This window comes from Bubalus bubalis, chromosome 3 (genome assembly GCF_019923935.1).
Source record: "Bubalus bubalis isolate 160015118507 breed Murrah chromosome 3, NDDB_SH_1, whole genome shotgun sequence".
In the NCBI taxonomy this organism is placed as follows: Eukaryota; Metazoa; Chordata; class Mammalia; order Artiodactyla; family Bovidae; genus Bubalus; species Bubalus bubalis.
This window is the reverse complement of record NC_059159.1, coordinates 15,147,119-15,158,181: the sequence shown is the minus strand read 5'-3', so window position 1 is coordinate 15,158,181 and position 11,063 is coordinate 15,147,119. Positions and strand designations below refer to the sequence as shown.

The following is an 11,063-nucleotide window of genomic DNA, read 5'->3' as shown; positions in this document are numbered from 1 at the left end:
CATGGAACTCTGCCCAATGTTGGGTGGCAGCCTGGATGGGAGAAGGGTTTAGGGGAGAATGGATACATCTATATGTATGACTCAGTCCCTTTGCTGTACATCTGCAACTATCACAACATTATTAATTGGCTATACCTCAATACAAAGTAAAAAGTTCAAAAAATAAAACCTAAAAAGTAAATGTTAAGGTACAGACATGTATGAAGGGTTATGTGAACACGCAGAGGAGGGCATCTGAGCCCAAATGGAGAATTTGGAGAGCTTTCCTCTGGCGGGAAATGATGCCTAAGCTATAAATCTTGAAGGAAAGACAAAAACTAGCCAGAAGTAAGATTGAACAGCAAAGACACGGGTTTGTGGTTAATACAAGAATTGGAAGAAGCAATCTGGTATTTCTACATAAACTGCAAAGTACAGGGAGGAGAGTGCCTAGCCCCAAGGAGCTTCAATAAAAAAAGAAATGGAACAATTCATAAGTGTACTATGGGTTTCCCTGATAGCTCGGTTGGTAAAGAATCCGCCTGCAATGCAGGAGACCCTGGTTTGATTCCTGGGTCTGGAAGTTACGCTGGAGAAGGGATAGGCTACCCATTCTAGTATTCTTGGGCTTCCCTTGTGGCTCAGCTGGTAAAGAATCTGCCTGCAATGCAGAAGACCTGGGCTTGATCCCTGGCTTGGGAAGATCCCCTGGAAAAGGGAAAGGCTACCCACTCCAGTATTCTGGCCTGGAGAATTCCATGGACTTTATAGTTCATGGGGTCGCAAAGAGTCGGACATAACTGAGCGACTTTGACTTTCACATAAATGTACTATTAATTATAGCTAAAAATTCAAAGAAGAACTCAAGATCGCTTTACCTGAGGTGGTGACAGCTGAACTGGGTCTTGAAGCATGATAAAGATCTTACCAGCAAGATAGTGATGTCACTCCAAGCAGAAAGGAGCAAAGAAGTGGTAACTTCTATTCAGAGTACAGTGAGTAACCGCCTCTGACCTGACTCTAGTGTCGGGGCATGAGACCAGAAAAATGAGTAGATCTGAGTTTATGGAGATTTTATATAATAATAACAAAGTCTATACCTGTGTATTTTATCCATTATCCCATTTAATCCTAGCAAGGCTATTCTGGCCTCCCTGATGACTCAGTGGTAAAGAATCTGCCAGCCAATGCAGGAAGCTCGGGTTCCATTCCTGGGTAGGGAAGATCCCCTGAAGAAAGAAATGGCAGCCTGCTATAATATTCTTGCCTGGGAAATCCCATGGACAGAGGAGCCTGGTGGGCTATATATAGTCCACGCCATGGCAGAAGAGTCAGACACAACCTTGAGACTAAATAACAACAAGGCTATTTACAGGTCAGGAAATTGAAATACAGGAAATAAAGGAGCTTGCTCAAGGTTACACTAGTAATAAAACAGCCGGGGTTTGAACCCACCAGTTCAAACCAGAGGCCACAGGCTTAAGCTGTTTAACACACCAAGTCCTTTGGATTTAACCTTACCAGCCTGGGGAGCCACTGGAAAGTTGTTCACGGTCGCTGTCTTTGTTTATTCTACCTTCTCTTCCTAATGGCCTCAGTTTTCCCTTCTGGGAGAGAAGAGGGAAAACGCAGAGGGGAATTTGGCTCTTGAAAATTCTTCTGATTTTCCTCCCTCTCCAGGATGGCAAGCATCAGTTACTTTTAGGGACTTTGTCACTATGGTCATCTCTGCTATTTACGTAAGACTTTATTACTTTAAGGGCTTCCCTGGTGGCTCAGATGGTAAAGAATCCTTCTGCAATGTAGGAGACCCACGTTTGATCCCTGGGTCGGGAAGATCCCCCTGGAGAAGAGAATGGCTACCCACTCCAGTATTCTTGCCTGGGAAATCCCATGAACAGAGGACCCTGGCGGGCTGTATAGTCCATAGGGTCGCAAAGAATCGAACATGACTGAGCGACTAACACTTTCACTTTATTACTTTAAAGCTCTAAGGGCTTACTTTGCGTTTTCAACCCTCCTACGTTGGTAAAGCAAGTAATAGCATCCTTATTTACAGATAGTGAAGAGGAAGTTCAGAGAGACTAAATGACTGGGCAGATCACATCTCTGTAAAGTGAAGTGACTGAACTATCTCTTTGCAACAACAATACATTTATCATTATAGACCTGCTCAGAGTTGGGAAGCTATTCTGAAGCCGAATCAATTTCATAACCCAGATACGTCTCTAGTAGATCACTGTGGGACGTAAAGTCCGCCGCTCCCCAGGCAACCGAAGGGATTGAGTACAGGGTTGCCTCACGTAGGTCTGGGGTTTGCTCAGCGGGTACAGAAAAGCACGTACCAAGCTGCGGAACGGCTTTTGCGGGCGGTGGGGACGCGTTTTTGGGTCGGACCAGGGAAAGGAAGTGTGTTACACCATCGAGTGTACCCACTCCCGGCTGCCGCGGGGACGATGCGGCGTCCTTGGCGTTCCGGCTCTCCTGGGCGGGCCTGAGCCTTTGGGTCTCCGATGACGGGCAGAGGAGCCTACCGGCTCTGGACGGGCTCGTTTCGGTGGCAGACAGGGAGGCCAGACCTTGGCCCAGAGTCGGAGCCGATGGCAGCTTGGTCTGTTATCAGCTTGAGCAGGGCCGCTGCCCAGTGCTTGTGGGCGCGAGGCCCCGGGGTCCGGGGGGCTGTTCCGCCCTCCGCCCTGGCCTTCCAGCCTGAGCCCCCGTGCTGTAGCGCCGCTGGGGGCCGGACGCTGCACCTCACGGCCGAAGTCCCCGCGGGGCACAACAAGTGGTCCAAAGTCCGGCACATCAAGGGTCCCAAAGACGCAGAAAGGAGTCGCATCTTCTCCAAGCTCAGCTTGAGCATTCGCTTAGCGGTTAAAGGTGAGAACCTGGCGGTCACCCACCGCTGGCAGCTACCACCCTCACTGTGCCCACGCTCTCACTTGCCTCCCAAACCCCTATCCCCGGCCTTTCATTTCAAATGAACTGAAAACGTCTTTCCCAAAATACTTACCCAGCTTTCATGCAAACATCGGATAAAGTGTCCTAAACGAACCGAAATCTAAGCGGTGACTTGTCTCTCTTGGCTGATGGAGGGGAGGAGAGGGCGTGGATGTCCCTTTTTTTCTTTCATGTCTTATTGAGATGTCTCTGCTTACTCTTTTCTACCTCAGAAGGAGGCCCCAACCCTGAGCTCAACAGCAACCTGGCCAGCATCCTAGAGGTGTGTCGTAGCAAACACATGCCCAAGTCAACAATTGAGGCCGCGCTGAAAATGGAGGTGTGCTCTCAGTTTGACCTTCCTGTTATTGATCACAGCCCCTACCGAGCATATGTTTGGAAGGCCACCACACTTTAAATTATCAGAGAAGCAGTATTGTTGACACCCTCAACTTAGAGCCTTCTGGTTACTCTTGGGCATTAGTTATGGGAGCACAGTCAGGAGTAGGATGTATAGATGGTGTACAGTACTGCAGCCTAAGACTGTTGAGCTGAGTTGAGGAGCTGGGGGAAAAAGAAAGGGCAGAGTATGATGTTAGGTTGCAGAAGGGTTTGTTTTTCTGATATTGATACCTAAAAGGAGAAAAGCCAGTAGAAAGAAGGTGCAGATGATAGTGATGGTGGGAGGGACTGGGATGTAGAACCCAGGTGTGGGAATTATCTTCAAGTCCAGGTGAGGAGACACGTCTTCTCTGGGATGGATGGGAAGAATTTGAGGAAGTAGTAGTCATCTTAGTAGCTAATAGTTATTGAGTGTTTACTCCAGGCCAAGTTCTTTTTATTTTTTTTTTTCTGGCTGCATCGTGTGGCTTGTGAGGTCTTAGTTCCCCAACCAGGGATGGAACCTGTGCCCTCTGCAGTGGAAGCACAGAGTAGAGTCTTAACCACTGGACCACCAGGGAAGTCTGGAGGCCAAGTTCTTTGATAAAAACTTTGTGTGCATAATTTCACTGAATCCTCGGAACAACCTCAAGTTGGAAACTGAGGCACAGAAAGATTAGGCGACTTGACCAAGTCACACAGAAAATGACCTATTGGGAACCAGACAGACCCCAAAGCCTATTTTCGAACTATCCTACACACCGCCTTCATATCAGGTGTGTGCATATAAGGCACACACCTTTCCCCCACCTGGTGGTCCTTTATTTCCTCTGTGAAAGAGGGAGAGAGAAGTCATCAGTTGAGTGTTCCTGGGAAGATGGCAGGGCAAGGGGACAGAGAGAGAGGTGAAGATAGGGTGCGTGGGTGAGGAATGAACAGAGGCAGCGTGGGGTCCCCATGAGATTGGTCCCTGGAGCGTTTGTTTGAATTTTGAGGCCATGCTATTCGATGAGCCCCAGGTGTGTGATTTCTCTTAGCAGTACTCAGCAGCCCAGGGTAGACTCATGGGGGTTTCATGCAGGATAAGGTATAGGAGGATGAGTTTTAGTAGGAGTGATAGAGGGGTGGATGTGGGATTCAGCTGGGGAAGGGAGAGACCAAAACTGGGAGATGAGTGACTGATGGTTCAGGGACAAGATAAAGAGACTGCCTTACAAGGAAGGCGTAGCACTTCCAGTTACCTCAAACATTGATCCCAAGAGCCTCCTCTCAGGGAGGACAGAATTAAAGCCTTAAGAGCCTAGGCGTCACCCCAGAGAGCCCATTCCATGGAGTCAACTTTGTGGTATTTGTGGTGCCTGGGCTGGCATGGAGGAGGGAATTAGGAAACAGGAAAATGTGTCTGTGTTATCTATTGCAGAAAACCAAGGACATGTATTTGTTGTATGAGGGCCGAGGCCCCGGTGGCTCTTCTCTTCTCATCGAGGCGTTATCTAACAGTAGCTCCAAGTGCCACTCGGACATCAAACATATCCTGAATAAGAATGGGTAGGTGTGTGTCTGGGGAGAGTGGAAGGGGACAGAGTCTCTAGGTTCTGATTCTGGGAGAGGTAAGTACTGTCGTTCCTGATGGGGTTTCAGGTTTTACACACATGTCATCCTTAGCAGAATCCAAATGGGATCATTTGTTTTCCTTTAATGTGTTCTGTAGTGGGCAGGACCCACTCCAGTGTTCTTGCCTGGAGAATCCCAGGGACGGGGGAGCCTGGTGGGCTGCTGTCTATGGGGTCGCACAGAGTCAGACACGACTGAAGCAACTTAGCAGCAGCAGCAGCAGTAGGCAGGATCCAAAGGACAGGTGGAGAAGGAGTGCTGTCCACTTGTCTCATCTGTCCATAGAATGTCCAGGTCTTGGAGTGTCCCACCAGCGATGTACTCTCAGTTGTACAGGAATTGATGAACAAAGTCTTTGCAGCCTCCAAACTCCAGTCAGGGCAGAAAATAGAGGGTTGGGGACTTCCCCTGGTGGTCCAATGTCTGAGACTCCACGCTCCTCATGTAGGGGCCTGGGTTCGATCTCTAGGGGAACTAGATCCCACGTGTCGCCACTAAAAGGTCCGGCATGCTGCAGCTAAGACCTGGGCAGCCAAATTAATTAATCAAAATAAAACAGAGGGTTAGTGTTATGTTCGGATCATTCCCTTGCCCAGAGGTAGCTGGATCTTCTTCAGGAAGAGAGCTGCTCCATGTCTGTTTATACTCCAGGGGTAGGGTGGGAATGAGTGATGGGCAGTGCTGTATGGAGGCTGAGTGTCTAAAGGGATCCATTCTGGCCCATTTCCTCGCCTACTAGGGGAATGATGGCCGAAGGAGCTCGCCACTCCTTTGATAAAAAGGGGGTGATTGTGGTTGGAGAGGAGGACAGAGAGAAGAAACCTGTGAACCTAGAGCGTGCCCTGGAGCTGGCGATAGAAGCAGGAGCTGAGGATGTCACGGAGACGGAAGATGAAGAGGAAAAGAACATTTTTAAAGTGAGTAAGAAGCCCTGGTGTCTGGTGGACTTCTGAGAGGGCCCTGATAGACATGTTAAGTATTCTTCTCTCAGTCTCTTCTGTCCTGTGCCCGGGGGACAGGTGAGATAAAGAGCTCGCATATTGCACAGACAATTTATTAAGTGAATACTGGATAGGACTTACTCTCCTGAGGACGAGAAGGATTCAGAAGGCTGAACACTCTGTTTCTGCCAGTGAAGACTTAAACCCAGTGATACATTTCAGGAATTTCATGCAGGTGTTTGCAAACTTCTGTCCAGCTTTGTCATGTTATCTCCTGGCTCCTTACCTCCTGACTTTCCTTTGTCCCTAGTTTATTTGTGATGCCTCTTCACTGCATCAAGTGAGGAAGAAACTGGACTCCCTGGGCCTGTGTTCTGTGTCCTGTACACTAGAGTTCATCCCCAACACAAAGGTGCGGCTGGCTGACCCTGACCTGGAGCAGGCTGCCCATCTCATCCAGGCACTCGGCAACCACGATGACGTGATCCATGTCTATGACAACATTGAGTAGCCAGACTGTGCGTGCCTCCAGGCGGCCTATTCTGTAGCACAAGCTTCTGCAGCGTCCCCTGAGACTCAAGCAGATTGGGGGAGGGTGTGGGGCAGGGGCCGTGCCTAGCAGGTTAGCAAGCATAGACCTGCAGTTTTGTGGTCAGCTGAATCCCTACACATCCATGAAGCCTCTTTGTCAGCTCTGCTGGTGTCTGAGCCCTCCTGGGTGAGTCCCCCACATCCTTCTCGATGTGGGGGGTGTGGGCAGTCAGCTGGTCAAATTCTGATCTCAGGAATCTGGCCCTTGGGGGGACAGTAGGTGCCCTGAGGGCCCATGTACTAGAAACTACTCTTCAATAATAACAGTAATTATTGACCTGAGCAGCTGCCCTGCTGTTGTGTGACTTGAGTTTTCCTGGGTTCGTGTCCAGTTGGTGGGACCCTCTTGACTTTCTTTTAAGTCTGTGGGCTTAGTTCCACTACTCCAGTCCCAAGACTGTGTTTTTTTTGATTGGCCATAGAAACGTGACTCCCTCCAGGTGCTTTGTGTTCTAGTGCTGGTCTAATGGCCTAAATCTGTCGTTTTTTCACATACCTAATATCAATCAAACACCTACTGTGTACCAGGAACTGTACTTACAAGCTGTTCAATTGATGCCTTGTGCTGGATCTGCTCTAAGACATTGGACCTCAGGGAGAAGACGCAGGATCTCTGTCTCTTGGAGCTGTCCGAGGGCAGTGTGAACTGCTGTGCATGCATCCTTGTTCTCTTCCTGTGGCCTCTGTATCCTTCTTCTGCCAGAGAACTTAAGGCTCTAGCCCAAAGAGTGCCAATGTAAGGGACTCCCAGGCCTTGCTTTGTCCAGGTCCCTCTGTGTTCCGAGTGCTTTCACTGCTGAGTGAACCTATCGGTGGGCTGCACTCAGGAAAAGAAACACCATGCTGGTTTTGAAAGCTGTCTGATGCCCAGAATGCCCGGCTCTGGCCCCTCTTAATCCCTGATGCCAGTTGGATGATGGGGCACTGGGAACTGGAAAGGAAATGAGAACAGAAAGAAGGCTGAAGAGCTGAGTCAGGAGCCTAGCCAGATGGGAAATAGGAGCCATGGTACGTTTTGCTCCAAAGAGTCACTTCTAGGTTTAGAGACACCAGGAGTGCCAACCACCTGTGCTGGAGCCCATCAAGTATGTGGGGCCTGGAGTGGCTTTTTGATCCCTGTTATTCACCTTCTTATAAGTTGGTTAAGGCAGTTCTGAGCTCAGTGTAATTTTCCTGAAGGAGCCTTAGGTAAATTAGGATGGAAAAGAACTAAAACCAAATTGGCTCTAAGTGATAGCTTCACTTTCTAGGAAAAACAGATTGCTAATTCCATGATGACTTCAACAGCTGGAGAGTGAAGCCTGGGGGAAGAAAATCAATTAAATAATCCATTATGGTGCCAAGGCATGTGCTCTTATACCTCATTTCATAATGGAGGTACTACCTGGGATTTTTAGTTTTTATAGGAGATAACTCATCTAAATATCTGAATAGCACATCATTAAAACAGGGCAACATAAAGTTTAAATGCCACTTCCTAATTTATAAGATACTTTCATATTTTATTTATTTGACTTTCAAAACAAACCTATAAAATAGTCAGGCCAAGTATTTTATGCGCAGATGATCTCATACCAAGCAGGTGAAAACTCTGTCTTGCATTCATAGACCTTGGTTTATAAAATAGCTTTGTTTTGTGAATATTGAATATAGGTTAATTTGGAGAAATGTGATCATTTCTGATATGAGTAGTCTTGTACTAAGGAAGCCTGCAGAACGGGAACTTGGTTACTCATGTGAATAGTCCTCTGATCTAATAGATAGGATTTGTTACTGTGAATTCTGTAAACCAGTTAGTTTGCATCAAGACATTCTAGACAGCTCTGCACTGACCCCTGGCGGTGCCCTGCAGTCTTCCTGCAGTTAATATGGGAAAGGCAGAAATGAAAGCTTACTCAGACCTGTTCTGACTCTAGATCTGATAAAGACATCCTTAGCTACGTAAGTTAAATTGTTAAATAGCTATTTAACTGAAAATTTAAGTAAAGATGGTATGAGCTGTTTTGCTACTAGAAATTACTTTCTAAAGAATATTTTATGTCAGAGAAAACATTTACAATATAATGTTAAATGAAAAAGAGTAAAAACTGTATGTATAGTGTGGTCCAAATTTTAAAATATATATGATGCTGTATATATGAAATTTTAAGAAAAGACTAGAAGGAAGTATACCAGAATAGCAAAACTGATTATCTCTGGGTGGTGATGTTATAACTGAGTTTTATTTTCATGTATTACATTTATTATGGAAGCATTTTTTAAAAAGAAGAAAACTAGTCACGTTATCTTCCTACTAAGGAAGCAACATGTGAGCACCTGGGATTCAGGTGACCTTGAAGTCAAAAGAATGGGGTCTGGTCCTGGCTTGCCTTATCTTTGATTAGTGTCTTAACAACAAAATCATTTAGCACCTCGAGCTGGCTTGGGCTCACTTTCAAGTGTCCTTTCAGTGCGCTGGAAGTATCAGTGACAGGCTTTGGCCACAGCCTTGACTCTCACTGGGAAACGCTCATGTAGTGTGTACCTGCTGCACCTCTGCCAGGGGCCCCGGCTGAATCAGACTGGAACAGTGAGGGCTCTGCCTCCAGCTAACCATGGAAATTCAGTTGTGTGCTTACTTTTTTTTTTCTCTTGAAAACATATGACATAGATGTCATAGAGTTGTCTTGAGAATAAAATAAGTTAATATATGCTAAGCATTTAAAACAGTGCCTGGCAGTAGTAAGCATTCAATATATGTTGGCCTTTTTTCCCACTAAGTATGAATGAACATTTGTTTTAAACATTTTTTATTTTATATTGGAGTAGAGTCAGTTAACAATATTGTGATAATTTCAGGTGTACAACAAAGCAATTCAGCCATCCATATACATGTATCCTTAATGAACATTTTTAAAAACTGAAATGTGAACCGCCCTATATTTATCTGCTTTGTAACCTGTCCCCGACCTTCTCCTTCCCCTTCACAATATATCCTAGATGCCTTTTGGTATTGGGATGGAGAAGTCCACTTCTTTCTTTTTAGTAGCTACATGGTATTTTATTATTATTAATTAATATGTGTCATAATTTATTAGTCTCTATCAATGGATATTTGGATTGTTTATCTTACAGAAGATGCTACAATGAATACTTTTTACCTTTGCTGTCTTGCAAAGTATTCTTCACAATAAATTTATAGAAGTGGAATTACAAAACACAAAGCAGTTTTTCTTTAGACATAAATGTCAATATGTAAAAATGTAAAGATGTAAAAGCAAAGCAGAGAACCCAACTGATTGAACTGGTGATCTGAATATATTGTATGTTATCTCTGAATTAAAAGACTTTTCATCAAATCAGGTGATAGGCTTTTTGGTTTGTTTCCCTGTTTTACACCAAATTCATTGAGATATCCCTTCAGAGAATTTATTCATTGGTATTTGTTGTTCCCTGTCATGTGTCCTGTGCTCTTGAAAAATGAAAAGGAATGTGTGCAGCTGGTGTGTGAGTGGCTGCTTAATGGGACCAGTACTCGGAGGCCCTGAGCTCTAGGGTTGGGTCATGAATCTTGGGGTCAGGGAAGGCTCAGGTGCTTAAACAGAAGCACCTACTCAGTGTAAAACTAGGGTGATAGACCTGAGAAGGCCTGGCCCAGTTGGGAGGCTTCACATGGGGAAAATGAAGGGGGAGGAGACAAACAACATAGAAAGGGAAGATAAAATACAGAGCTCAGGGAAATAACAGTTAGCAACATCCCCATCAGAGTTTCACCTATTCATTCAACAAATATTTGTTTTTTGAATGTGCCAGGAAAGATGGTAGGCCATCTTTTTTGAATGACACGGCTTCTATTTTGTTGTTGTTGTTGTTTTTAGAGGATAGTACACTCCTGAGACATGGGAGCGGGCCAACCCCAAAGGAGAGGCCCAACTTCTGTCTTTATGCTTACTTTCTTAAAGGCAGTTACAGTAGAGTAAGATAAGTGCTTTGATGAATAAAGTACTAGGTGCTTAGGTGCCCAGATTTAGGGCTTTCTGCCTGGAAAGGCTTCCTGAAGGGAGCATTGTCTAGGCTTACTTCTTCCCTGAAAGAATGAATGTAGGGGCAAGAATGGAGGAGAGGGGTGTTTGAGACAGTGAATATGCAAAGGTTAGAGGCAAGAGAGAGTCATATTTGAGGAACTACCAGTCGTTCTGTGTGGCCAGAACAGAGAATTTGAATGATGGGGTTGTTGGAGTTGGGAAATGGAAAAACTTAGGCTGCAGAAGAAATGGTTCCAGGTCCTTCTTAACTACATTGATGTATTTGACTTTCCCTAAGGATAATGGGGACTGTAAAATCTTTCAGGAGATCATGGCAGGATCAGGGATCCATTTTAAAAGGTCACCCTGTGATGAGAGTGATCTTGAGAAGCTGTTACACTAAATACTCCAAGTAATAGACTTGGGAGGTTTGAACTAGGAAGGTGGAGCTGGGACAGGGAGGGGAGTGGACAGATTGGAGACATGGCCACAATTAGCTGTGGGGGAAGGGAAGTGGAGAGGAAGAACTCTTCAAGTTTGATAACTCAAAAGCATCCAAGCTGGGGACCTGATGATGGAGAGAGCAAATGAGAACCATGGAGGAAAACGATCA

General features: G+C 45.8%; 1 protein-coding gene across 1 annotated transcript; it reads left to right on the top strand.

Moving 5' to 3' along the window:
- The first annotated feature begins 2,380 nt into the window (after positions 1-2,380).
- LOC102390802 (translational activator of cytochrome c oxidase 1) lies at positions 2,381-9,784 on the top strand. The gene is made up of 5 exons (XM_006044122.4): positions 2,381-2,859; positions 3,153-3,259; positions 4,721-4,848; positions 5,654-5,831; positions 6,166-9,784. The coding sequence occupies exons 1-5, from the start codon at positions 2,493-2,495 to the stop codon at positions 6,364-6,366; spliced, it is 981 nt and encodes a 326-aa protein (XP_006044184.1). The 5' UTR covers positions 2,381-2,492; the 3' UTR covers positions 6,367-9,784.
- The last annotated feature ends 1,279 nt before the right edge of the window (positions 9,785-11,063 follow it).